At 39.4% G+C, this 27,744-nt stretch overlaps 1 protein-coding gene across 7 annotated transcripts; it reads left to right on the plus strand.

Moving 5' to 3' along the window:
* Positions 1 to 1,703: 1,703 nt before the first annotated feature.
* Positions 1,704 to 27,046, plus strand: AP4E1 (adaptor related protein complex 4 subunit epsilon 1). 7 transcript variants are annotated; one of them, XM_080396097.1, is made up of 21 exons: positions 1,706 to 1,960; positions 2,382 to 2,453; positions 3,286 to 3,409; positions 5,500 to 5,573; positions 9,013 to 9,134; positions 9,992 to 10,151; positions 10,683 to 10,849; positions 11,452 to 11,525; positions 13,604 to 13,726; positions 13,816 to 13,925; positions 14,185 to 14,324; positions 15,739 to 15,851; positions 15,985 to 16,103; positions 16,811 to 17,113; positions 17,877 to 17,991; positions 19,473 to 19,608; positions 20,733 to 20,988; positions 21,769 to 22,344; positions 23,863 to 24,047; positions 24,876 to 25,033; positions 25,490 to 27,046. In XM_080396097.1, the coding sequence occupies exons 1-21, from the start codon at positions 1,799 to 1,801 to the stop codon at positions 25,648 to 25,650; spliced, it is 3,450 nt and encodes a 1,149-aa protein (XP_080252223.1). In that variant the 5' UTR covers positions 1,706 to 1,798; the 3' UTR covers positions 25,651 to 27,046. The 7 variants fall into 7 exon arrangements, with proteins under 7 accessions (XP_080252224.1, XP_080252223.1, XP_080252226.1 ...); XM_080396100.1 differs by having other exon boundaries at positions 1,821 to 1,960; positions 2,386 to 2,453; XM_080396099.1 differs by lacking the exon at positions 1,706 to 1,960 and adding an exon at positions 2,010 to 2,291.
* The last annotated feature ends 698 nt before the right edge of the window (positions 27,047 to 27,744 follow it).

The following is a 27,744-nucleotide window of genomic DNA, read 5'->3' on the forward strand; positions in this document are numbered from 1 at the left end:
GCTCAGAAGAGTTTACTTCAGTTTCTTCCCCACCTTTTCTAGAAATAAAACCCAACCACCTTTGAACTAAAATATAAACCAGAAAATGTCATATAGTTTGTTTCAAGAAAATATGTAACTGAAAGAGGTATACGTGGGTTTCTAAAATGGAATTAAGCATCCAAAACTACACAGATACAGTATTATTTTAGTCTGCTGTATTTGGCAAGACGATTGACTCACATATTTAAGTGCACTATGCTTTTTCCTTGTTCACAGGAAAAACAGTGAGAGAAAACTCTGTTAAAAAATACAGTGAAGACTATCTGAATATATCTTGTTGCAATTGGTTGAAGATGTCATGACACAAATTGGAAAGGCATATCCTAACAGATCAGGTAAACCTGATCTGGTTAGATGCACATTTTTCCTTTTAGTGTGAAATACCTTATGGAAATTATCTGGCACCCTTCTTTCACGTGTTCATTTCATTGCTTTGCCAGTGAACACCCAGTTCCATCCCAGGTGCACAGTCGTGCGGCAGCCACGTAGGGACCAGGTGGTGTGCCACGGGGGTTCACAGAGCACAGCTGGGATATGGCCTGCCCCTGACAGAGGAGCTTTTTCTGTCAGTTGAAGTCACTTCTCTGGGTACTAAACGAGCACAAGTAACAAGGCTCCTGTTCGTTTAGCATCTGCAACTACTCCCAGACAGGAAACTAACCTTAACCTGAAAGGCACAGTGTTACAAAATGGCAAAAATGGTTACCTAGAGAGTCAGAAAAAATAGTACTCTTTAACCTTATACATTCACACCTTACTTTTCACGGGTAAGAAACCTTTTGTTTCCTTTGCAAGAGCAGTGCATGCAGAGGTAGATCCCAGGAACTACATGGTGAAAACCTTCCCAAGATGCCAAACCCCTGCGGGAATCGCCTCAGGAACAGCTCCTCAGGGAGCCTCTCGGCCAAGAGCAACCTCTCCATGTTCCCACCTACACTTTAAGAATATTTCTCACAAGCATCTATCTACCTGCTCTCTTTCCAAAGCCACCTACAAATACCTTGCTCCACTTTTCAGGCATGCCCCATTGCTGCAGAAAGTGGTACAAGCGGCTGAAATGGCTGGGAATGGTCCCATGCTTCCCTGGCCACTGGTGCCAGGCATCTTCTGGGTGGAAGGACGACACATTCCTCAAACCTCAGCTTGCATTTGCTGTGGTTCAAAGGGCATCTCCTATTTTAGCCGGTTCGTTCGGCTGATTCACTCAGTAGCTGGCTCCCTTGTCTTTGCCTGGACCCACTGAGGACACCGGGTGGCAATGGGAGAGCTCTCTGCTCACCGGGGCCGGTGCGATGGTGATAGAAAAAGACCAGCGGTGGGCGGGAGGGCGGCAAAGCCGCCCCTGCCCCTGCCCCAGCCTCAGGGGCCGCCCGCTCCCGCCCCGATGCGGCCCGCGCCCGGCCCAGAGCCCCGGGGGCAGGTAGTGCCGCCCCCGCCGGGCCGCCCCGCTCGGCACGCCGTGCTTCAGCTCCACCTCCCGGCTCGGCTCGCCGGCGGGGCCCTCTGCCCGCCTGGGAGGAGCGCTGCGGCGGGCAGGCGGAGCCGGGGACCGAGAGAGCTCCGGTGGCACAGCCACGGCCCCCGCCGAGCTTCCCGCCTGCCCGCCCGGCCCGCCCCGCCCCGCAGCGCCCCCTGCCGTCGGGCGGTCGCGTTACACTACGGGGGCGGTCCCGGAAGTGCGGGGCGGGGCCGGCGGGGCCGTGGCCAGGCAGGGCCCAACCCTTCCGGGCGGCGGCGGGCCGCGGCGGAGGCCGCCATGAGCGACGTGGTGGAGCGGACGCTGAGCGTGCTGCCCGGGCTGCTGGGGCAGCACGACCCGGGCGCCGGGCCGGCGGGAGCCGGCGGCCATGGCAGGGTTTCGTCCACCTCCCGCCTCGGGAGCCTCATCCGGAGCATCACGGCGCTCACCTCCAAGCATGTACGGGCGGGGGCTGGGGCGGGGGCTGGGACGGGGGCAGGCCCTTCCTCCTCTCCCTTCCCGCCTCCCTGAGGTGGCGGCGCGGCCCGTTGAGGCGCGGGGGGCGGGCTGGGCGCTGTGGCCCCGTGCGCGGCGGCGGGGCGCCGGCGTCTCCCCTGAGGAGCCCGGGGAGGCACCTGACGGTGCTGCGTGTCGGCGGGCGGCGGTGCTGCGCGGTGCTGCGCGGGGACGCGGACGGGGGCAGGCGCAGCCCTGCCTGCGTGGGGCTGGCAGCCTCTGTCAGCACCGTGCGGCATGTACCCGCGGGCGTTGAGAAGTCTCTGGAACGCTGGTAAATTGAGGTGTCTTCTTTGACTTTTGCTTCATCTTTCGCCGCCAGAATTTAAGTGAGGTTGAAATAAGAAGTTTTAATTTTTTCTAGGAAGAAGAAAAATTAATCCAGCAGGAGCTAACCAGTTTGAAGGCAACGGTGTCAGCCCCCACCACAACGCTGGTAAGTTTTGCTAGTGGTTGCAGGCTGTGGGAACAGCAGGCTGAAGGGGAGGAAGAGCGGTGTTCTCCTGCTTTTTGCCAGGTGGAGCATACAGGTTATCTGTGTTACAGATACTTAATTGGTATTAAAAGGTTTTGAGGATCCTGTGGTTTTGCAGCACAGATGAAATAGTAAGGATACTGTGGTTCTGTCTGATGGGAATAAACTGTGGCCATGTGGTACCCAGAGTCTGTCATTCGGTAGTTTCTGAAATAACACAGGCAAAAAAGCTAGCTCTTCCATCAAATAATCTTTGCAGGCTAATGCTGTTCTTATAATGAATTTGTCCTGTATAAGAAGCTGTTGCTAGTGTCTGAGTTGCAGGGGTTGACATAGTCTGGTTCGATGTACTTAATGCATATCTTGGTCCCTTGAGTGAGAATTTTTGAAGGGAAGAATAAAATTTTACCTCATACATAGTGAAAACATGTCCTGGGTCAGCGTAGTGATTGGTGAAAAATAATTTGCATTAGCAGTGGGATCATCTAATACTTAAGGTAATTCATGTTTTTTATGTTAGTCATAATTGATCTACACTTGATCACATGCATCGGAATCAAAACAAGGTAACATCTTTAAGGGTAGAATACGGCGGGTTCTGTTCTTACAGTCGGAAAACTGATTTACAGAAGAGGTTCATAGCAAAGGAAAGATTACAAGTACCCTGATTTTAGAAGACTTGTGTGAATACACTTATGTTTAGATCAGATAAAGTCCTCTGCTTCATTAGAGCAGTGAAAAGAGCATAAAGTATGGCTGACTTAAAATTAATAATTTTTTTTTGGTATTTCAGAGACTGATGAAAGAATGTATGGTTAGACTCATCTATTGTGAAATGCTGGGGTATGAGTCTTCCTTTGGATATATCCATGCAATCAAGCTTGCGCAGCAAGGAAATCTTTTGGAGAAAAGAGTTGGTATGTTGCATGGTGCTATAGCCTTTATAATATTCTCAGACTTCTGAAAAAGTTTCTTAAGATTTATAATTCATGTAAAAATACAACTTACTTGAAATGTTCCTCTGCTTTCTCTAGTTTGTGAGCTGCTCTGTATCTGCTTCTAGAACAGAAGGCAGGGTAAATTAATGAATTTTAAACTGTCAGCTGTTCTTTCATTTTTTTGAATTGTGGCACCAAGAAACAAGTAATTCATGAGAAAACTTGTTAAAAAACACATCAAGCTGAAAATTAGTTTCAGTCAGGATCTGGTTTCTTTTGCAAGTACAGTAGTACAAGATTAGACAAAGAAGTTAATGTCAGGCATTTGTCAGAAGTATTTTTCTGTTGCTTGTGGGATTTTTTTTTTTTTTATTTTAGAAACAGTTATAGGAAATGAGGCAAACAGGGAGCTCTTAAAAGCATAGATGCAGAAGTTCTTGAGGAAATTTGAAAGGCTAGTTCAGATTTCTTTGAAATTTCATGCCATTGTGATTTCCCTGCCTGCCAGTGTGGCTATTAACTTGATTCCAGTAGATTTGGTTTGAAATAGGTGTCAGCGTGTCTTGTCTGGAGAATTTTTTTGCAGTTGCTGATTCAACTGCCTAGTGAAGACATTTCTTCTTGTTTTCAGAGGAAATGGTTTAACTCCAAGCAATACTATGTCTGCATACACAGAAGGAAGGCAATGTCTTGTGGGATAGCTTGTTTGATATCCTGTGTTTAAATTTCATCTGGATCATCCACTCAAGTATTGGAGTTTCTGAGAGAATGTGTTACAAGTGATGATTTAAAGTTACTTTGTGCCTGAGTAATGAAAACCAGTTTGCAGATGCTCTGGTAGGGATTAAAAAAACCTCTATCTTCGCCAAACCTGAGAGGGCGGGTGGTAAGCTGTTTTGAAGACAACTTTATGACCTCTGTAAGTGTCAAGACCCAATGTGTTTTATTAACTGGTTTGAGACCTTTCTATACTAGGGTTCTTTTTGAGAAGGCTTTGGTGAGGCAGCATATATTTATTATTTTTATTTTAAAATGTAGGTGGCTTAGAGTTCTCTGGACACAAGCACCTGCTTTGATCTGGTAAAAGGATGTTATCAAGAGTATGTGTGTGTGGTTTTCTTTTTGTTGTTGTTCTGCAGGTATATGTGATACATGAAGATGACCTTGTCTGTTCTTGGTGTAGTATGCCAAAGTTTGTATTAAGGAATTTGTTGTCAGTTGATCCAGTCGAGATGGGTTACCCTTTTACCCAGCGTGAGCCTCAATGAATGAGAGCAAACTGCATTTTTGCAGGTGTGCTAAGCTGATCAAGTCTATAGTTTCGCAAGCAGCTAAGTCAATCTAATAGCCCAGACAATAAACAGTTACTTGTATTTAAGTTGTTCATTTTGATCCCTAAGCCCTGAATGAACCAATCTTTTTGAAGATCCATCTCTGTAATACAAAGATTGTTGTGAGTTGTGGCACACCCTCCCCACCGCCCTAATTTAAGTTCCTTGTTTTAAAAGGAAGAGGAGTCTTGAAGAAAAAGGTTTCTGGCAGGTTTCTTTTCTGGGGTTCTGGAATTGTTCCCCTCTTGTTAAGATATAATGAGGGGGTTTTGGGCATAGGATGGTGATTTTTACTCTTCCAAGCTGAATATAGAATCTATTTGAAATGAAACTTTATTTTTTGGAAAAGAGAAGCATATATAAGGAAGTGCATTTGTGTTACATAGTCAAAGTAATATACTTTTCTTTTTGCAGAAAAGATTGTAGTTTTCCAGGAAGTGATTTTTCATGGTGCTTTTGGCAGCTCTTTAGCTGTAACAGTATTGTGATGTCTCTTATTTCTCACAGCTTACGAATTCTTAGCTCTTACTTGTTGAGCTTTACTGCAACTTAAATATAACTGTTTTGCCTGATAATAAAATAATGTCTTGATATTTAAAACATGAACAACTGTCATCCAACAGTGGGTTTTGGTAATTGTTTGAGTTAACTCTTCTTGTATTACAGACGGTCTGAAGTTTTCTATCTTGAAGTTGCTTATTGCTTGAAAGTAGTAATGGAGGCTGCTTTCTTTTATAGGTTACTTGGCAGTTTCTTTATTTCTACATGAAAATCACGAACTGCTACTTCTACTTGTGAACACAGTTGTGAAGGTACAGTGGTTTTGGAGGTCTGGAGGTAAAAAAGAGAAGTAAAATCTTAAAGGTGCAGGAGCATGCTGTCCCCATGTGCCAAAAGTCGAGCTGGTGGGGAAGCAGACCAGCCTGGATGAACAGAGAGCTTTGGCTGGAACATGGGAGGGGGGCGGGGGAGGAGAGTTTATAACCTTTGGAAGAAGGGGCAGGCAGCTCAGGAGGACTACAAGGATGTTGTGAGGTTATGCAGGGATAAAATCCGAAGGGCCAAAGCCCAGCTAGAACTTAATCTGGATAGTGTTGTAAAACCAATAAAAAAATGTTTGTACAAATATATTAGCAACAAAAGGAGGGGTAAGGAGAATCTCCATCTTTTATTGGATGCAGGGGGAAACATCGTGGCAAAGGCTGAGGAAAAGGCTGAGGTACTTAATGCCTTCTTTGCCTCAGTCTTTAATAGTAAGACCAGTTGTTTTCCAGGTACCCAGGCCCCAGAGTTGAAAGATGGATGGGGAGCAGAATGAAGCCCCCATAATCCAAGGGGAAATGGTCAGAGGCCTGCTGTACCGCTTAGACACAGAGTCCATGGGGCCAGATGGGATCCACTCAAGGGTACTGAGGGAGCTGGTGGAAATGTTCACCGAGCCACTTTCCATCATTATCAGCAGTCCTGGCTAATTGGGAAGGTCCCAGCTGACTGGAAGTTAGCAAAATGCCTGTCTGCGAGGGCCAGAAAGAAGGTCTGGGGAACTGCAGGCCTGTCAGTCTGACCTCGGTGCCAGGGAAGGTGATGGAGCAGGTCATCATGAGTGCCATCACATGGCATGTACAGGAGAACCAGGTGATCAGGCCCAGCCAACATGGGGTTATGAAAGACAGGTCTTGCTTGACGAACCTGATCTCCTTCTGTGAGAAGGTGACCTGCTTGGTGGATGAGGGAAAGGCTGTGGATAGTGTCTACCTAGACTTCGTAAAGCCTTTGACACAGTTTCCCACAGCATTCAACTGGAGAAACTGGCTGCTCATGGCTTGCATGGGCATACTCTTTGCTGGGTGAAAAGCTGGTTGGACGGCCAAGCCCAAATAGTGGTGAATGGAGTTCCATCCCGCAGGTGGCCAGTCACAAGTGGTGCTCCCCAGGGCTCAGTGTTGGGGCCAGTTCTGTTTTATATCTGTATTGATGATCTGGATGCAGGGATGGAGTGCACTCTCAGTGAGTTTGCAGGCACCAAGTTGGGGAGGAGTGTTGATCTGCTGGAGGGCAGCAAGCTCTGCAGAGGGACCTGGACAGGCTGGACAGATAGGCCAAGGCCAATTGTGTGAGGTTCAACAAGGCTCGGTGCCGGGTCTTGCCCATGGGTCACAACAGCCCCATGCAATGCTACAAGCATGAGGAAGAGCCGCTGGAAGGCTGCCTGGGGGAAAAGGTCAACAGCTAGCAGTGTGCCCAGGTGGCCAAGAAGGCCAACAGCATCCTGGCTTGTATCAGATGTAGTGTGGCCAGCAGGACGAGGGAAGTGATTGTCCTCTTGTGCTTGGCACTGGTGAGGCTGCATCCTGAATCCTGTGTTCAGTGTTGGGCCCCTCACTGCAAGAGGGACATTGAGGCGCTGGAGCGTGTCCAAAGAAGGACAGTGAGGCTGGGGAAGGAGCTGGAGCACAAGTCTTATGAGGAGCAGCTGAGGGAACTGAGGGTGTTTAGTCTGGAGAAAAGGAGGCTTGGGGGACACACACGACCTTATCGCGCTCTACAGCTGCTTGAAAGGGGATTGTAGGCAGGTGGGGGTAACAAGTGACAGGACAAGAGGAAATGGCCTCAAGGTGCACCAGGGGAGGTTTAGATTGGAGATTAGGAAAAATTCACTGGAAGGGTTGTCAAGCACTGGAACAGGCTGCCCAGGGAGGTGGTGGAGTTATCATCCCTGAAGGTGTTTAAAAAATGTGTATATGTGGGGCTTAGGGACATGGGTTAGTGGTGGGCTTGGCAGTGCTACGTTAGCGGTTGGACTCAATAATCTTAAATGTCTTTTCCGAAACAATTCTAAGATTCTATAAACTAAACTTGGACCAATTCTTCCCATTTTGTATCACAGAACATCTAAGCTATGTACTTAGAACTTCTATCTTGCTTTCTTAAAGCTGCTGTTTCTTGGGTTAATGATGAAAATTTGAAATGGCTTTCCCTGGCTTTTTAATTTAATCTTGGCATTCCTGCTGTTGAAGCCATATTTTAAAGTTTTTTTTCAAAGGAGATGCACCATAATTTCTTTTATAAAATGTACCAATTGTGTACATTCTCAACTCCAGGAGGAGCCATACATGCATATTTCTATGTAAACTTCTGCTTTTAGCTGACAGCAAGTATCTGTTGGCTTCTTTGAGTCCTTTTGATAGTTTTGATAGAAAATGGAAATATGCTTTGGAGTGACACTGAAAATCTATTACCTAATAATATTTCGTAGGTCTCATCTTCTGTATTACTGCCTCTTACATGGAGCAATTGTGACTTGTTATAAGAGTGTAATGATTACTTTTGTATTACAGTATCACATAAATTATGGACTGAAAGTGATACTCCTTACATTGTTGTGATTGAAAACTGTTTTATAATCTTTAAAAATCTGACTTGAAACTAGTAGGAATACAGAAAGAACTGAAAAATGAGAGTCCACAAAGAACTAAATGAAGATGAGGATTAAAACCTATCTGGGACAAATGGCCAGAGAAAATAATAAAAGTCACCTGGAAATCTTTAACATGTTTAATTTGTTTTGAAAAATAATGCTGCTCTTGTATTTCATCCATCCTTTTTTGGTTCAAGGTTACAGTGAGCTAGATCTACTATTTTTCAGTTGTATTTGGGGCAGACTGAATTTTTGTTCTTTCTTTTGTAGGATGTTACGTGTAATTTGTATTCACTTCTTAGGTAGTAAGTAGTGTCTTATTTTGGTGCACAAATATGTGATTGGCAGTATTATTGAGCTTGCTCTTTTGTGTGTGGGGGGTTTTTTTGTGTTGTTTTTTAATACTTTGGGCTAGATCAAAGGCACTGGAGAGAATACTGTTGAATTCTGTGAGAACTGACTCATTCCACTGATCTGGTTGGAGGCTCGGCATAGTTTTGCAATCATCAAACTATTTCAGTAAACAAACATTGGTTGTAGCTCTCTGGTTTAATCACACATATGTTTAAAATATGATTGTAGCTCTATAACAGAAGTGTGAGGAGCTGCTTGTTCCTTCTTCCTGTATAAGAGAAGAACTCAATTAGCTCGGTGAGAGCTGACACTTCCCAAATTTGAGCAGACAACAGGATGGCTGGCAGTGGGATGCTTGCTGTAGGTGGGCTCTGTAGGTGGGTTAGATACAGCCTGCTTGTGAAAGATTTGGGGTGTGTCTCTGCAGAATTTGAAAGTCTAAATAAAAAATTACTGTCTTATTTCAATGATTGTAACAGGACTTACAGAGCACTAATCTAGTAGAGGTGTGCATGGCATTAACTGTTGTCAGCCAGATCTTTCCCCGGGAGATGATTCCAGCTGTTCTTCCCCTAATAGAAGACAAGCTCCAGCATTCTAAGTACGTATGCATTTACAGAATTTCAAGTGGCCTTGTACAGTTGAATGACTAAATTTTGTAGGTAATTCTAGTAAACTGGTGTATTTTCTCTGAGTCGGTCTTTCTAATCACTACCTTCAGAAATTGTTACTCTCCTAGTTTTTCTCTTGAATTCTTGTCTCGTTTATTTGCAGTCTTGACTGAGTACTGGATAGGTATTAATTTTTTTTCCTAACCAGTTTTGATAGGTAAATGTAGTTGAATTTACCTGCTGGAGTCCTTTTGACAAATATGTGGATGAAGAAGTGTTTTGTAGAGTAAGCGGAGAAACAGAATTAGGATCCTTGAAGTTCTTCACTGATACTTTTTTTAAATAAAGCTCTTTATATAAACTTCGTTGATAAAAGTTTGTTTGCAGATAGACCCTTGAATTGTTAGATTCTTAATTTATAACATCCCCTACACAGAGGATACTATTCTAAGTGTTGTGTTGATTAAAAAGGAAACTGTAGAATGAACTGACTCAGTAACTTCTAGACAGGTATTTTTTGGAGCTGCACATGTGACCACTGCAGATTAGCAGTGGCCAATTTCATTGTTTATTTGGTCTGTTCTTTTGAATTGTTAATCTGACATTAAGCTTTACTATGCTTCTGTGTTTGCTTTGTTAATTCCTCATGTAGGTGATATTTGCAAAGTAATTTGTTATCAGATATTTAAAACATGGATTCTCATCTCTCTCAAATCATGTCCTGATGGCTTGTCACGTAATTTTACGTTGCTGTAGGAATAACACATGCAAGTTGTTTTGTTAAGTCAAGTACTTAAAATATACAAGCAGCTTCATTTTGTTTTGTGTAATTCTTGTTTCTCTTCAGGGAAATTATCCGAAGAAAAGCTGTTCAAGCTTTATACAAATTCTATGTCATCGCTCCTAACCAAGTTCAGCATATTCATGATAAGTTTCGGAAAGCCTTATGTGACAGGGATGCTGGAGTCATGGCTGCTTCTTTGCATATTTATCTTCAAATGATTAAGGTAGGCAAAGAATTAGAAGCACAACTGAACTTAGGAACTATTTTTATATATTTATCTTTTATTTTAAATATACAGTGTACTGTGCAGATGTTTTGCAGAAAAAAACTTATTTGTAATCATTAGAAAAGTTAATTTGTGTGATTGTGGATGTTTGCAAGATGTTTGTTTGTGTTAGCTCTCCGTTTAGTTTGACAGATCAGCTTCTTCCGTTATCTGAATGCTCAACATCACTGGCATCCTTAAGAGGATCTAACTTCTACACTGTGTTAAAGAGTTTGCTGAAACTTGATTGTAATTTTTTTTTTTTTGCTGTTGCCTTCAAGCTACATTAAATCCCTTTGAAAATCATGAGAAAATAGCATAGGTTTAAAGTGAAGAGCTTACAGGTGTTGGGGAATGAGAGTAGAAGTTTGATGTAAAGAAATGAAACCATCAGCACAGGTATTTTGATCTTACTGAAGTTGTGGATTATTTTCACTTTTGAGGTGCTGTATCAAAATATTTGAATTGTGTTTCTTTTTCATTATATAGGAAAACTCATCTGGATACAAGGACTTGACTGGGAGTTTTGTAACCATCCTAAAGCAGGTAGTGGGAGGAAAGCTCCCTGTTGACTTCAACTATCACAGTGTGCCAGCACCATGGTTACAAATTCAGCTTTTAAGAATATTGGGGCTGTTAGGAAAAGATGATCAAAGGTAACCAGATCTTTCTCTGTAATTAATATTTTGAAGGTACAAAGAATACAGTCATAGACAGCTTTCTGTTTTGTTTTTTTATAAGAGGATTTCAGTGTTGAACTTCTTACACTTTCACTATTAACCAATACGGTGAGCAGATACTTACTGAAGTGCAAAATTAGTTTCTTAGCTTCTGAATTGGCTAAACAATTGACTGTTGTGGAATATGCTTGAAATATATTTTTACTGAGACTTCTATTATCAGGTTACCAAACAACTGTGTGAAAATCCAGAGTGAAGATATTTTAAAAAGTGGTGTCATTTTCTGAGGACCTGGTTGTCTGTAATCCTTTTCCTATTGGTGTTTTATTTTTTACACAAGTAGCAAGGGAAGTGTTTTTATTCTTGTGATATGGTAAACATTTACAGCTTTCAAAAGAAACATCTTGTTAGGTGCCATTTAGAAACATGCTATAGAGCTCTTCCATGTTAAAATGGATCTGTGAATATGAATAATTTGGGTTACAGATTTCGGTACTATTGAGCTGTTTGGTAGAATAAGACTACATGCTTGTTAGTGCTGCAAATAATTTAAATTATTATTTTTTCTTGTTAAACAGGACAAGTGAATTGATGTATGATGTTCTAGATGAATCTTTAAGAAGAGCAGAGATAAATCATAATATTACATATGGTGGGTGAGGGTTTTTTTGTAATTAACACTGTTTGTAAAGATTGGAAATGTGAGTAGTTAATCATGCTAAAATACTAATGCAGTACTTTTGAAAAACTAACTATATTGTTAATAACTGTATTCTTCACTTTCCAACTAGTAAATTATAAAGTGATTCACTGCTGTACAGCACAGTTTTTTATTACTGAAGTAAAATGTGTTTATATACTGGGAATTCATCTTGACTCAAAAGCCTCTCTCCTATGTTTGCACTGTCCTTGCCCTTAGTTACAGAAAGTAATCTTCATGTAAGCTCATATTGGATATTGCTTAAGTTGAAATGAAGGAAAGAAAAATTCTAGTTGATACAGCTCTGTTTATTAAAAATGCTTAGATCTTCTTTTTACTGCCCTGAGAAAGACAATAAAAAGTGTGCAAGTGTTATGGCATCAGTCCTTCACAGCTCTGTAGGACTTGTCCTCTAGCCACAGTTAATAAAAATTACACTTGCAGAGTTCAGTGACAGTGGTGCCTGTGAAAATGTTTTTGGCACACATCTCAGTTTAAAATTTCTAGAATGTAGTAGAAGGCTATGTTAATTTCATTATCTTCTCAGTAAGAAAGCTGTATTTGTTGCTAGAACAAAGCAAAAGGAATAATTGCAGTGCTTTTGTTGGTTTTTTTTTTTAATAAAATTTGAGCAATGTAGTTGAATTTTTCTTTGCTTTCTCCTCCTCAGATCTTAATATCTCCCCAAACACCTAGATTTGATGTTCTGGAACCCTCCATTAGGAGCTGTGTCGCTATTAAAAAAAGCCTAAGCCCTCCATTATTTTATGGTTACAGCCCCATAGATGTTGCCAAAGTACCTGTGCTAGTGGAATGGAATGAAAATTGAGACTTCTTTTAAAACAACCCTGAGGGAAAACAAAAAAGGAACCCAAAGCTCTAGATGTCTAATGCCCACTTGATACATGCTTTGTAAAGCGTTGTGTAAGCTTCACTTCCACTAAAAGGGGAGATTTGGGGAAGCACTCTCTTATAGTAAATAATAAATGAGGAAGTGCCTGTCAGATGTTTAGTGTATTCAGTTTATTGCTTCCGTTCTTTTAGGCAAGATTGTACAAGATACTGGGAGGTGTGTTGCCTTATAATGCAAACAATTTGCACTTGCTAAGAGTTAAGCATTAAATTGTAAGCATTTAAGGGACCAGAGTGGGCAGTTTGTTAGGTTTTATACAAGGACATAGAATTTAAGTATGCAGGTTTTGTTCACATATGATAAACTTTTTATAAAACTTTAGGTGGTGATCTCAGACAAAAGGAAAATGTAATTCTGGGTAGTTGCACTTTCTTATACAAAGTCCTTGGTTATTGCATGTTTTTTGCTTCTTCTAGGTAATTGAGTTGTTAATATGCTAGTCTTCCTCTGATTTAGTTTTGTAATGCCAGAGAAGAGTAGGTGATTGTCTGGTGGACGGTTCAGTTAGAGTCTGAATTGCAAGAACTGAAAATTACATCATGATTTTTAAATGCTGGTTAACTCAGGGAGAGTAACTTGGTCTAAGTCTTCGCCTGAATTGCTGCCACAAAGGATTAATTACTTTTTGTGTGTTGTGCAGTTTACTTCCAGCTTTTTCTCAAACAATTATACTAAGTTAATTGTTCGGGTTTTTTTTTAATACGAATGTTCTTGGGATGATTTTGGCCGTTGGTAGTAGCTAAGAAATCATATGAATTCTTGAAAAAGTATTTTGTCTCAAATCCTTTATAGCTGCCCATTGGCTTTCTAAAGCCCATCCCAGTTCAGTCCCTTGAGTGACTATAGGAGACTTCAAATTTGGAAGAACTTTATGGACAGGAAATTGTAGACACAATGGCAAAGGCTAATAAAAAAAATGTGTATACTAAAGGAGATAAGTCTTTCATCCTGTTTCTACTTAGGCCAGTAGGTATTCTGCAGTTAGGTTCAGCGGGGATGGGACAACATTGCAATTCCTTGATACTGTCAATGAGCTTGCTTGCTTGTTAAAAATTTTTGCATTATAGAAGTATTTAACACACATTAATTATGTACCTTTTTTTGCCCCTGCCCACAGCCATCCTGTTTGAATGTGTCCAAACAATTTATACAATTTATCCCAAATCTGAACTACTTGAAAAAGCTGCCAAGTGCATTGGAAAATTTGTTTTATCACCCAAAATTAATCTGAAATATTTAGGTAAGGATATCTGGTTTAATTAAGATGTTTTTAATTTGGTCATGGCAGTATACATTCTCATATATCACTTTTTATCACTTATATTCTAGGTTTAAAGGCTCTAACTTATGTTATTCAGCAGGATCCTAATCTGGCACTTCAGCACCAGATGACAATAATTGAATGTCTGGACCATCCAGATCCCATTATTAAAAGGGAGGTCAGTAAATTTTTAAACATCAAAAATTAAGTTAATTTTTACAGTGGGTGATAGATTTTTCTAAAATAAGAAAAATTAAAAGGTGTATTGTCTCAGTTACTGTCAAGAGAGCAGTTACAAACAATATTAACGTGACAAGCGGTATAGGTAAGCAGTGTATTTCATTTAAGACTTGCCAAATACTTACTGAAGAAATTTACCTGCTTCCTTTTTTGCATCATAAGAGCCAATTAAATATATTTTTTGCTTTCTCTTTCAGACTTTAGAGCTTCTCTATAGAATTACAAATGGACAGAATGTAATTGTCATAGTTCAGAAGATGCTTGACTACTTGAGAGAAAGCAAAGAGGAATATGCTATCATCAACTTAGCTGGAAAAATAGCAGAACTAGCTGAGAAATATCCTTTTGTTTTTCTGAAATTTTGGGGTCAGAGCTCAGGCAAATGAAATGTAGCATTTGTAGCTTTCAAAGCATCTGTCATGATCTTTTGAAGTAGGAAGTATTAACAGCTGTGTTTTTTGCTCTTTCAAATGTGAGAAAAAATACGTGAAAGAAAATGCGTAGAGAAATGACTACAGTGTTTCTTGTATTTCACTGAGGGAAAATAATGGCACTCAAAATACTTTATTTTGGCTTTGGAGTTTAGCATTAAAACCTTGTGGGTTTGCAATTAAAACTCTGAAGTCTTACACCCCTGGATGGAGAGGGATGACTCGGTGCTACACAGAGTACTCTTCCATAACTGTCAGAGTGATCTTCCTATTAGATAACTCGTTGTTGGTTTATGGACTTTAAGAATAGCACACTTTCATAGTAATGAAGAAAAGATTATCTGTGCCAAAATCATGGAAGTGATGATTAGGGATTTGGAACATGGTGGACGCTGCTGTTAGACCTGCCATTGCCTGATTTTCTGTATGTATTCTTGTCTGATAATTTGAATTGTAAATTCTTTATAACTGAGAGCTATCTTACCATCATATTTGTATGCTGCTTGGCACTGAGAATAGTGTGGGGGGAAAAAAAAAAAGCTTGTTGTCTTGCAATATGCAAAAACGAGACAATAAAATGAATTTTTCTGTACTGTTGAAAATTTCCATTCAGTGAATGTGCATTTTCAGGGTTTTGTTTGAGGGAAGGCAGAAGCTAACTTCCAAAGTTAGCAAAGGCTGATCACATTTTAAATACATGAAAAAACCCATGTTGCTTTCTGTGAAGTACTTCAGAGTGTTTGTTGTTTTTCAGTAAATCTACAGCAAAACACTGCTGAAAAGAACATAATCTGTCAACATAATCTATCATTGATAAGTGATCCTGGGCAAACAAACTCGAAAGATGCTGCTGGAAAGCTAGCATGAAACAAGTGTGAACTTAAAATACAGTAGGACAGGTTTCCAGAGCTAAATCCTTGAACGTGTCTGTTTCTACTCTGTGAAGTCTACTGAAATTCTTATTTTTCATTCTGACATTTATTTGTGCACAACTTAAGACAATCACTGATGCATTGACTGACAAGCTGGCATATTGCACATAATGGATAGCTGTTAAGTTAAGGCACAGACCTTTTCAACAGGGCAGTAGCTTAAGACTTCTCTACTTGACTGCCAGTTTTCATGAAGTTCACAGGAAACACTTTATAAAAGATGCAGGAATATTTCCTCTTCAATTAGTTTGAGCTGATATTTGACCATCAGGCCCCCAGCTTACTGGGGAAAGCAGGATGGGTAGCTTGTTTGTAGAAAATTTGTTTCCTTGTGAAACAAACTAAAAAAAGTTATACCTTAGCACTTCATTCCTTAACATCTAGACACGTATGCCCCTGACAATGAGTGGTTCATCCAAACAATGAATTCTGTGTTTTCAGTTGGAGGTGATGTTGTGCATCCTGATATCCCAAACAACTTTCTGAGGCTTTTGGCTGAAGGTAACTCCTCAAATACTCTGAAGAATTAAATGCATTCCTTAATCTGGCTTTTTTTTCTTAAAACGCACTTTGAAATATTTGATGGGAGGTGTTGTTTGCATTTCAGGCAAAGTATGTATTGTTCTCTATCTAGGATTTGATGATGGAAAAGAAGATAATCAGCTACGGATGTATGCAGTGCAGTCTTATTTAACATTACTTGAAGAGGAAGATGCATTATATCCACAGAAATTCCTTCAAGTTATGAGTTGGGTAAGGAAGATGTGTGGTCAAAACTGAATACACAGATATGAGGAAACTGTCAAAGGTAGTGATGGGTTTTAATAGGTATTTTTAACTTTTATTTTTAGTCATGAATATTCTGGTTTTACTTGAAGTCAAGGTAATATGCTGAAATCTTGTTTTGGTGACACCTCTTTTGGTGCCTGAGGGCTACTTAGGTTGTCATAGTTTGGGGAAAAGCTGGCTTGCTCCCTTTAAGGCATGTGACTGTTGGAATAGCCTAGCAGCCACAGGAATCTGACTGCATCCTAAGAGCCTTTCTGTCTTCATCAGAATTAGGCCAGATGTGGTTGTGAAATGCATTTTTAGCCTTGCAGGTGACTGGCCAAGTGCTATGCAAGTATTGTCTGGTACTTGGGTACGCTTCAGCTTCCACTCCAGGAGGAGGCTGCAGTGTAAGCAAATCCGATTTTGTTAGGGCCTGATAACTATGTTCGCTGTGTTTAGCTTTCTTTTCAAGACAGCTGTTTGATTTTTACAAAGCTAAAAGTGGAAGATCATTGCAAGCCTTTGACATTTAAATCACAGAATGGTAAAGAAATAACTTGGAACATTTTTAAATAATAGCTTGTTGAATGTGAGATGAATTTTGTTGTTTAGCACTACATTCTGATTTCAAAACTGAAAGTGCTGCTTTGTGTGACTAAATGCATGTTATGTCTGTTTTTTGTGAATAGGTGTTGGGAGAATATTCCAGCCTTGTTACGAATGTTGATCCAGAGGTTATTTTGACAAAGCTACACAGCCTGCTGAAGAAGACATTCGTTACTTCTGAAACGAAAGCATGGATAATGGCTGCGGTCACTAAGATAGCATCACATACCTCTTGTTCGAAAACGGTTGACAAACTGATTCAAGAATTCAGCAACTCTCTAGATACCTGCATGAGACAACATGCCTTTGAACTGAAGCATTTGTGTGAAGACAAAGTGCTGATGAAAAACTTGCTTCCATTTGATGCTAGTTGCAATGACATGGTGGTAAGACTGCTGCAGTGTGTGTGTGTTCTTCATGAACCTCTGGTTCAGGGAGTTGAATATTTTGGTGGAAAAGTATTTTCAAAAGGAACAGTATTTGACAGTTCTGACTGATGCCAGTCATTGGTTTGCTTAAAGTGAGTTTTCAGAAGCATACTTTTTCAGGCATACAGGATGAATCGTCATGTTCTATACTGAAAGATAAAGAACCATGGTATTTAGTTAGTAAGCTGGAGTAGCTTTAAAACAAAATTGTGATTTCATGTGCTGCTTTATTTTTTTGTTGTCTTGTTTTTAAATGCAAGTTAGGCCTGCTTTACTGATAACGGTAATGTTTTTCACTTTGAAGGCTTTGCCTCCTGTTTAGAAACTACTGATTTTGACACTGAAATGTCCATAATAAATGATGAAAAATAGTATTGATGTTGCTGAGGTTTTGGAGGTTTTTTTTTTTTAATTCAGTGTTTTCATATAATGGTAGGATCAATAGTTTTGGGAAAACTCCACTCTGCTTTTTTCTTTCTTTTTTTCTCGTTTAGACAGAAGAATCAATAGTGGAGGAATTATTTTAACTTACAAATCTCTAGCTCAAAGTCTGTTTCAACAGACTTAATTTCTGTTAATACAGCAGCTTTACTGGTAGATACAGGAGATGTGAGACAGAGGATCCTGATTTGCTGATAAGACACAATAGTCTTGTGGCAACATCAGGCTCATATAGATAAAATATTTTCATTGCTTTCTCACTTTTGTTAATTCTGTGTAGGTAGATGCTTCTTTATCTTTTCTGGATGAATTTGTGGCTGAGGGACTTGGTCGTGGTGCAGCACCATATAAACCTCATCACCAGAGACAAGAGGAGAAACTTTCTCAGGAAAAAGGTGTTTCCCGGTTTACTGCTTTATTAAATAGCTGGTAAATTACCTGATAGGTATCAACAAACAGTCAGTTAATATTATTTCTTAATGTTATCTTAATGTGTTTCTTTATAGACTTAGCTAAGTTCAACTTAGAATTTAACAGTTATCTGAGGTAATTATAAATTGAGAATATTACATCTATACTCTCCACTTCAAGCCTCCTTGAAAATTCACAATTTTGGTGGAGAAATACTGAACAAGGTCAAATATGTTGCAACTGAATGTTCTGTACTGTTTTCTATGCATGTAAAGCCAAATGAGGGATACAATTTACTGTACGTCAGATTGAGCTCATGATAATGCTTCGTACGGAGGTGTTGAGAATGAAATTAGTGGTCTTTACTGCTGCAGAGCATCAGTTTAGCACTCTGGTGTTTGCAGTGTTCTTAGAATTTTGCAGGGAAGCCATTGGAGGAACTGGATTATGAATTGCTGTTTTTTCTCAGTAATCATAAGTATTGATTAGCATCTTCCATTGGTTCATAAATATTCTAGGTGGTGAGATATAGGTGAAGTAGAATATTCAACAATATTCTAGAAGGGGAGTCCACTGAGCTTATTGAAGGTTTTTTTTTTTATAGATAACTAAATGTATGGGTTGGTAGAGTTTGAATATCTTTATGCAGATGCTTTTTATCACAAAGCCCCTTGGATCTGTTCCTTCTTGCTTCTTTGTGGGACAGGACTCTTCCTTAGTGCTGCCTCCTCTTTTTATTAGGAGACTTCTCTCATCCCACATGCCCAGCAACTTTGCCCTGCTGCTTCACTTTGCAGGGAAGAGGAAAGTGTAAGGCTGGGGCGGAGATGAGGGAAAGGCGCTGTACTCCTTAGCAGTTCCAGGGCTGTAGAGGAGAGTCTGCGCTCTGCTTCCTCGGTAACAACGGCTGTTTATATTATAGTCCAAAGCAATTCTTACAAGCTATTCAAACTGCATTTCCGTTCATAAAGCATGGCCAAGATATGGCTGGTTCTGAATCCTGATTGGGTTCTTAGGGTCTTAGTCTTAGTCTTGGCGAAGATGATTTATAACCCAGGGTGTTAAGTATGTTTGCAAAGCAGATGTGGTACATGGATGTAACGCTGTGGACTCAATGGTATTTAGGCTTGTGAACAAATGGAAAAAGCTCACTTATGTAGATCTGATATGGTACTTCTATCTACAAATACTGCACTGGCACATGTTTTAGTGATAGGATTTAAAGTCACTATTTCTGTTTAATTTTGGTATTTAAGACCAAATATCAAACGATTACATGTTTTAAATAAATCCTCTGTGTGTTTAAAAAACTTGAAACAGAAACATCCATTTTTAATGAGGATAGGATCCTGAACGGGAAGCCTGAGAAGTGCAGCAGTACAGCATGTCTTTTTTCAGAAAATAGGGGTTTTTTTCTTACCTTTTGATGCCACATTGTAATTTTAAGTTTCTGTTTGTCTTGCAGCTCTGAATTTTGAACCTTATGGATTGTCATTTGCTTCAAGTGTGTCCTCATGTGGTGTCACTGGCAGGCAGTCCCCCACTGGTTTATCTTTTGGTTCTGATATGTCTGGTAATAGTGCTGAGACAGGACATAAAGAGTGAGTTAATTTGGGTTTGATATGAACTACATTTAAGCTTCTGTTCCTGTCAGTATCACATGTCTTTGCTTCTTCATTCTGTGGAGTTAAAAAGCATACAATTGAAATTGGAAAGTTCTATCATGTAAGAAGAAATTCAGACAGCATCTTTGAAATAACCAGGAAAAAAGCTAATGCAGTTAAGACTGGCTTTCTACTTTCTCACAAACTACAAATTAAGTGATAGTTAATGCATCAAAATTGGGACAGGATTACATGATTAAGTACTTCTGTCTGGCTTCTTTCTTTTTCTTGCAGGCTATGCTTACTTTTTATGGGCTTATAATAATGTGCCTTTTAAGGAAACTTTTTTTTAGATAAAAGTGAGGCTAAGATCCCCCTTAACTTTTAGAACACTGCAAATAAATTCCATATCCATAGTTTCATACAAATTAATAACTTTGTTTATACTCTGGTAAATTGGTATTGAGGAAAACTTGGAAGATTTTTCAGATTCTTTAACCATTTTGTAAAAAAATGTAAGCAAGGATTTTAGGTGTAGGAGTTGTAGCATTTAGCCTATGTCTGTTGAGTTAACTTTGCTAGTATTCAGGGTGTCTGAGAACACAAACTTTTCGTAAGAAATAAAAATACGTTCTAGGTCTCTTCTAATTTTCAGTCTCTTACATTAACTTAAATTATTTTTTAAGGAATCAGCAATAGGACCATTTAAGTATGCTTAGAGATTCCCAGAGTCTTTCTCCTGAGGAAGATAGATACCATGTTGCTTATATTTACTCTTAAAAAATTATTCAAATATATTACAAATGTAATCTGAAATTCTGGATGGAGCTGGCAGACACAGTGTATTACTGACTGCAGGTGTCTTAATGCTGACTCAGTCTTAAGTACAGACCTACACTATGTAGACTAGTCCAAGTTTGCATTTGCAGGGTGTTCTAAAAGTAATGGGTGACGTTACTAACATAGAACATGCAAATGCAAAAGTGTGCATTTGTATTCCGCTACTCACTGTGTATATCAAAGTATCGAAGTTGTGAATGGTGTTTGAAGTAGAGCGTTGGCATGTTTTCGAGTGTGATGTTCATATGGTTGATCCTGCTTTGTTTTGTTTCCCTTTTTAGGACAAATACTCTGAAACTGGAGGGAGTACGCAAGCTGTGGGGAAAAGAAGGCTATCTTCCAAAGAAAGAAAACAAAGTAGGGAAAGAAAATGAGCCACAAACTGTTTCTTGTGGCGGCTTGTTAGCGATACAGGTGGGTGATCCTCCTGCGTTGCAGTCTGACCAAGTTGCCAGCCTCTCTGAGGAAGACAAAGAGAAGCAGCAGTTAGCGTCAACTTTGTTTATTGGGCTGGGATCAAATGCTAGTGTCAGTCTGGTAAGTGGCTCTTTTGAGACATACCAGTTTAAAATTTATATATAGCCTTAGTTACAGATATATATATATATATGTAAATATATGTCAAATTACTGTTGTGATAAAATGAGGCAAACCCCCCTGAGTCATTGAAAAACTGTTGAAAATTACTTTTGTCATCTGATAATTTGTTAAGAACCTGAAACAGGTAGGGTATTACTTGATGGAGCAGCCTCTGGAGCAGATGTGATTCAGTAACTAGAAGTTCCATCTGCTTATGTGTTGTGCTTCAAGTTTTAGACTATTTTCCCTAACAGCTCTTCCTTTACCCAGCTCTGCAGAGCTGTTGGCGTTCGTTTGGCAGTAAGGCAGTAAGTTTGATGCCCTATGTCAAGACCCTTTTTAATTTATGTATGGTAATATGTGGAATATGAAAGAAGTCACCATTAGGTAATCTTTTTAAGACTGGCATTATTGTATTAGCCAGCTCAAATTTTGGCATTTATTACTGATTTAACCAGAAAATGTTTATCTGTGCTTGCTTTTTAAGAGGAGCTTTTAGTTTGTTTTACAGAACCTAGTCGTTCTTGCATTATAGGCTAATTCAATACCCTTTAAGAAATATAACAAAAGCCTGTTACTGAATCCATTAAAATGTTTGGAATCTATCTGTATTTGTCATCTGAAATGATTCCTTGGTTATTATTTGTCCTTGCTCACAGCTTCATGCTGTTAACAGTAATGCAGCTGGTTGCTAGAACTTCTCCACTCCTTTTTTTTTTTGGTCTTTTTCCTTTTCAGATGGGGAAAACAGACACAGCTACTCAGAAGTTCAAAAGAAAATCAAAGATAAATGAAACTCAAAATAGCGAGGAAGCAACAGATTTCCAAGATAGTGCTGCTTCTGATTTTGGTCCCTTACTTGATACAATACCTATTAACGTGGAAGACTGTGAAGGAAATATAGACACAGGGTTAAGAAAAGCCTCCCTGCATTCTTCAGATATTGTAGAAGATAATTTAGCATTTGAAATGCCTCAGTCCCTCAGAAAATCTGGGCTGAATGACAGGCTTTCAGATAATATGCTGTCACAGTCATCCTTGTTTGCTGATAGCAATATTGAAATTTTTCAGCCTTCTCCAAGTGCTCACTGTGAAAGTGCCAGTAAAACGCTGTTGGCCCCATCCTTACCAGAAGAGCTGGAAGACCTCCCTCACTCTGAAGTTGTGGAACTGTGTCAGAGTGATGCCTTAGCTCTGTATTCATGTAAGGTGTGGACAGATGACTCTCTGTTGCTCACTGTTTTTGTTTCAAACAAAACCACTTCTGCACTTAATGCTGTGAACTTACTGTTCGAAGAAGCAGAACATTTCCAGGTGAGAAACTTTGTTTCCATTCTATTTAAAATTCACTTGGAACTTCTTGCTTTTCACTTGCGCTGAAGTGTGCAATGTTTGGTTTGATGTAATAGCCATGCCTTTTTTCCCAAAGCATTTCCTTAAAACCTGTAGTATGGCAATTACACACATCCTAAAGGGTAGTGTAAGAAATTTCAATACTAAACTTCGTGTCATTTGGTATGACAGTTAGTATCTCACTTATTTAGTTCACCTTGATTTTGTTTCCTACTGCTTGCCTCTGTGTAACAAATACTTATGATTTCACAGTTCTGAATTCAGCTTCTTCGTGGTGTTTAAGGCTGAATGCGAACCTAACCAGTCATGCTCAGAATGGTACGACTTGAGCTGTCAACGAAATCGCTGTGTAACTTTTTTTCTCTGGTTGTACCGGCGGGCTTGTGCATTCGTTGGTATTTATCTGATAGGCAGACATGGTGCGATTTCTTCCTTCACGGAATATTTGTGAAAGCTTGCTAGTTTGCTGCAGGTTTTGGGGTTTTTTTTGTTTGGTGGTTTTGTGTTTTCTGGTGTGGTTTTTTTTGTCATTTTGGTTTGTTTTGTGGTTTTGTTTGTTTGTTTTCCAAAGACATCATTGGTTTTATTCTTGTTCTCATGCCTTCAGCTGATGGTGGAGAGGAGTCTATGTCAGTTTATTTTTTGACATTGACTATATCTGAGATTTAACTGGTTGGTAAAAGTATGTGATAGTCTTGATTGAAACTTCTCTTGAATAGTTGGAAAGCTATTTAGGAATTGCTTATTGGCATGACTATCCATGCATTTTGCTGAAAGGAGCACAGAATTTTGAAACTTTGGAGACACTAAGAGAGTGATAACTGGATAAAGAGAATTAAGCAGAGTGTTTCTTTTAGAATTGACTTAATCAAGGAATTGCTGATCGGTTATGAAGTCTTCTTCCTTCCCATTTCCGGCTCGAATCAAACCTGTCACGGCATTGATAGAAAGTGGGCATCGCATGTCTAGTTTTCCCTTGTATTTCACTGAAGTTTCCACACAGGCCACTACCACAGATGGATTCTGTGTGACTAGTTTGTTTGGAGAGGCCAGGAACTGCTGAGTAATCTTGAAGCTGTATTGTTATTAGGGATGATTTCTTGCTTTTAGCATATAGCTTGGAGTATGTTGCTTGCTCTTGGATATTATCTGTGGGACTGAACTAAAGAATTCAGGTTCCTGGTCATCAGTTCTTGGTCTCTCTGAGCAATCATTTCGGGGGGCGGGGGGAGGAGGCCATTTGGCAGAAGGAGGTTGATTTCTCCAGTGTTTTAATTCTCATAGAACTTATGTAGATGTTAATGATTGATTTATCCTCGATCAGAGCTGAGGAATGGTAACTCTGTTCACTTGCCAAATAGTCCATGAAAAATCATTTGGAATAAAAGGTACTTACATAATTTTATAGATGTGTCTTAGCCACTTACACAGCTTGACAGCAAGACTTATATTCTGTATTCCTTTCAAAAAATTATATAGATTTTGGAGAGTCCCACCTACCAGTTTCCTGTAATTGAAGCTCAAAGTGTGGAACATTGTCAGAAATGTGTGTGGATGCACAAAATCTGTACACAGGGAGTTCTTTCTGGCTCCGTTAATTACCAGTCAGAGATGGAATCTCACTTTGAATTTTCAATAACTTTATCATTGATGGACTTCATCAGGTAAATAAAATAAGCTGTCGTTTCTAAAAACGCATGTACTCAAATAAGTATTAGATGAGAGCAGAATGATTTGGGTATTGATTATGAAAATACAAGGCTTCATCGTGAGCAGATTTTAACCTAATTGAGATGAATGTTAGAGATCGTATCTGGGTATTCATACACTCACAAAAAGGGACAAATTTCCAGGAAGAAATACAAATCCCGTGAGAATATTGACGATAGTTACAGGTGAGAAGAGTCTTGAATTACAGAATACGTTTTTGAGGAGGCTAATAGAACTGACTGAACAGAAGGGCATGCCATATTAAAATATGGCATAATATAAACATGTCAAACTGAAATAAGTTATTTGAGTACAGAGGGCCATTCATTATATGAAAAGGCTGACAACTTTTGCAGGGGAAGAAGAAAGCTTTCTTCTTGTTTTTTGAATACTGTATTTATTTTGGGAGTAGAAAATCAAGTGTTCTTTTTCCAGTAGACTTTTCTGTTTCATAGTGAAATGCACCTTGTTTTCCGTAATAAAATCCACCTCTCATTGAACTGGTTTTGACTGTTTCAACGGGCAAATATCTCAACGCCATCCACTCTAGTCTTCCATTTGCATAGAACAATGTATTTTTTTAGAATTTGGAAAATTAAACCAAGGAACAGAAACTTTTTTAAAAATATTAAGCAGGGGAGCGGCTTGTTTAAATTAATCTGTATTTTGCTTATTGTGTGCTCTGTTGTCCTGTTGCTTCCAGACAGGATTTTCTGGGAGACCAAGTATATTCTGAATAATGTATTTTGGCTTGCTGAGATATGTGGTGAACTTATTTTTAGGCCAATGGAAATGACTACAGAAGACTTTGGAAAGCTGTGGTTGTCCCTTTCCAATGATGTGAAACAGAATATAAAAATGTCATCTTCTGAAGGCTCCCTTTCAGCAGCTCTGAATACACTGCAACAGAAGCTGAAACTCCATATAGTTGACGTTATAGGTGAGTGAAAGCGTACTGTAATGCTGCTTATAGCCTGTAATTGGCTCAGGAAAGTAAGTGCATGGAAGCAGGTATCTTAGAGTTCAAGACAGGGAACGTTTAGGAGCACAGTAAACACAGGAGCGTTATCCTATGGACTTTATTTGCCTTACGCAGGGATCTGTGTGAAGACTGATGTAAGAGGTACAAGTGTACAGTACATTTTCCAAGGAAGCAAACTTGCCCCGTGAAGATTTTGGACAGGACAAAAAAAATTGAAATTAATCTGTATGACAGATAAAAAGTGGGGATTGCATGCAGGAGGCATGATTTTTGTTGATGTGTTAGGAGTAGGGGTGAGAGCAGAAGAGAACAGGAGAAATGGAGTTTGAGAGAGAAAGATAATGGTTTTTTGTGAACTATACTATAGCTGTTGTTAATTGTTACTTCATTTTTTCCTATGGTCTCTGTTTTAAGGTAATGAGGGAATACTGGCTTGCCAGTTACTTCCGTCTGTGCCCTGTCTGCTGCACTGTCGTACTCACTCAGGGATGCTGGCTTTGTGGTTCAGATCGCCTTGTTCTGCTCTTCCAGATGGTTTGCTTTATCAGTGTCAAAAGGTGATGGAGGAATCCTAATAACAATAATGCCTGCCTTAATCTATTTGGTGTGTGAAAAGCAAAGCAAAGATTTGTACAGTTGCACAGATAATTACCAAAGCTAAATTAAGATGCTGCTTCTCAGAAGTATTAGAAGTTTTCTTCCAGCTGGCATGTCATGTGGACTTGTGGGGGAAGAATGATGTCCTAAATCTTGCCTGCAAAAACATGCTCAGGACTGTACAGTAACTAACAAGAAATCCATTAAAGTATTGCTACCTGTTTTAAGTGAAATGTATATTTAAGTTTGTTGTAAATGACTGAAAGTATTTATTTTTATTATGCAGCTTTTATAGATGCCAACACTTATTCCCTGTAGCAACTACTTAAATATTATTTTAAAGAAAACATATCTCCATTATCAGGCCAGACCTGATCAGTTATCAGGATAATCTAATTTTACTTTGATAATTTTTCTAAGGCTATTTTTAAGCACTGCTGGCAACAAGACATGTATTGGTGGTTGTATAAAGTAACTTATGTAGCAACAAACATGTTTTGGAGACAGTTAAAAGATTTCAGTGAGCGCCACACTTCCCGACAGGAGGCAGGCATGTGAAGTTGTATGGAAGCGTCTCCTGGGGGATTATCTAAGGCCTTTCAGGTTAGTTCCTGTCTGCAGCTCTTCCTGCCACATGTTGCAGTCACGTTCCCTTTCCTTAGGGGTCTGTGCCAGCCCTGAATAGTTGTGCATGTCTGAAGAGAAGTTACCTGGATGGAGTCTGAGATGACTGAGCTGGGAGTAGCTGGTCGTGGACATGTTGACAAGTCGGTAGTTGCCTAGTGGGCATGTTCGTTGCTCTCCAGTCAGTCCTGCGAATTTCATCTCGCTGATATCTCTGTCCGTGAAAGTTCACATGGAGGAAATCTGTCACTTATTTTTACTTTATTTATAGGCTCAGTTTGACTCTTCGAACCTTTGACTTACACAGATGTGGCTGTATTGTGTGTGCATGGCTAGGAGCTGCAGTAAGGCATGGAAGATCTAAATTGGAGCAGCATACGTGATAAATGTCTGTCTAGGCTGTCTCCTTTTCTTCCTGAAATAGTCTCACAGTCTTGGAGATCCAGCAATCTTAATTTATTTAGATGTTAAATGAGAAGTTTATAACCGGTCATGTTTTTTATTTAAAAACATCAGAGATTGTACACATGGTTCAGACATGGTATAAATGGGTTTTACAGTGGAATTCTCTCCTTTGTGTGTCTAATATTAAACAAGGAAATTCTTTGTTATATTTCAGTGTTACTGATTTTTACCTGATAAGCACTGGTTGTACAAGAAAATAAAGGATTCTGTTTCTTTGCTAATGTTTTGGTGAATGTTCATGGAATCATCATAAGAATGTTAATGTGCTGATAGTTGTTTTTTTTTTTTTTTTTTTTTAAATCAAGCCACTGGTGTTATCCCAAGTATAATCATAAAATCAAAGCTCTTTTTTTTTAATTGCTGTTTCCATATCCTCTTACTGAGGAATATAAAGTGCACTGAACCTGTAAATATACTGAATGTTCTGCATACTTTAATGTTTACTTTGAGACAGTTTCTATAAATGAAAATTGGTTTATAGTGGAATAATTTCCAGCAACCACTTTTCCTGCTGGTGAATCAGACTTGTGTTATGCAACTGGACATTTGTAATCATATGAACTATAATAGAGGTATGTGTTTGTGGCCTATGCATTTAAATCATTTCAGCAATGAGATGTTCAATGTCCTAGTGTTTAAAAAGAACAGCAAAAGACAATAATGCCTTCTATTGTTCATGGAATGTTCTTTATAATCTCTTTCACTGTATGAATAGTGTATGTTAAGCTGTCTGTATGCAGATTTGAGGAGCTTTATGGTAACGTGACATAAAGGAGTTGGAAGGGAATTGGACTAGTGTCAGTATTTTTTTTTTTTTAGATTGCCCAGCAAATATTTTTCTTAATCTGTCACCATTTTTGCATTTCTTGCAGTTTAATAAAAATGAATTTCATTTTAAAAAAATTGGCTTGATACTTCTTAAATATTGTTTTGCTACCACATCTGGCAGTGTTTCTGCATGTTAAGAACTAGGTTCTATTTTA

Source organism: Falco punctatus (genome assembly GCF_963210335.1).
Source record: "Falco punctatus genome assembly, chromosome: 7".
Classification (NCBI taxonomy): Eukaryota; Metazoa; Chordata; class Aves; order Falconiformes; family Falconidae; genus Falco; species Falco punctatus.

What these genes read in the sequence shown, in the direction of transcription:
- AP4E1 (XM_080396097.1), top strand. Translation starts at nt 1,799, where the DNA reads ATGAGCGACGTGGTGGAGCGGACGCTGAGCGTGCTGCCCGGGCTGCTG. An exon ending in TTTATCTTCAAATGATTAAG is followed by an intron (nt 10,152 to 10,682) that starts GTAGGCAAAGAA and finishes TTCATTATATAG; the next exon opens with GAAAACTCATCTGGATACAA. An exon ending in GAAACTTTCTCAGGAAAAAG is followed by an intron (nt 17,992 to 19,472) that starts GTGTTTCCCGGT and finishes TTTGTCTTGCAG; the next exon opens with CTCTGAATTTTGAACCTTAT.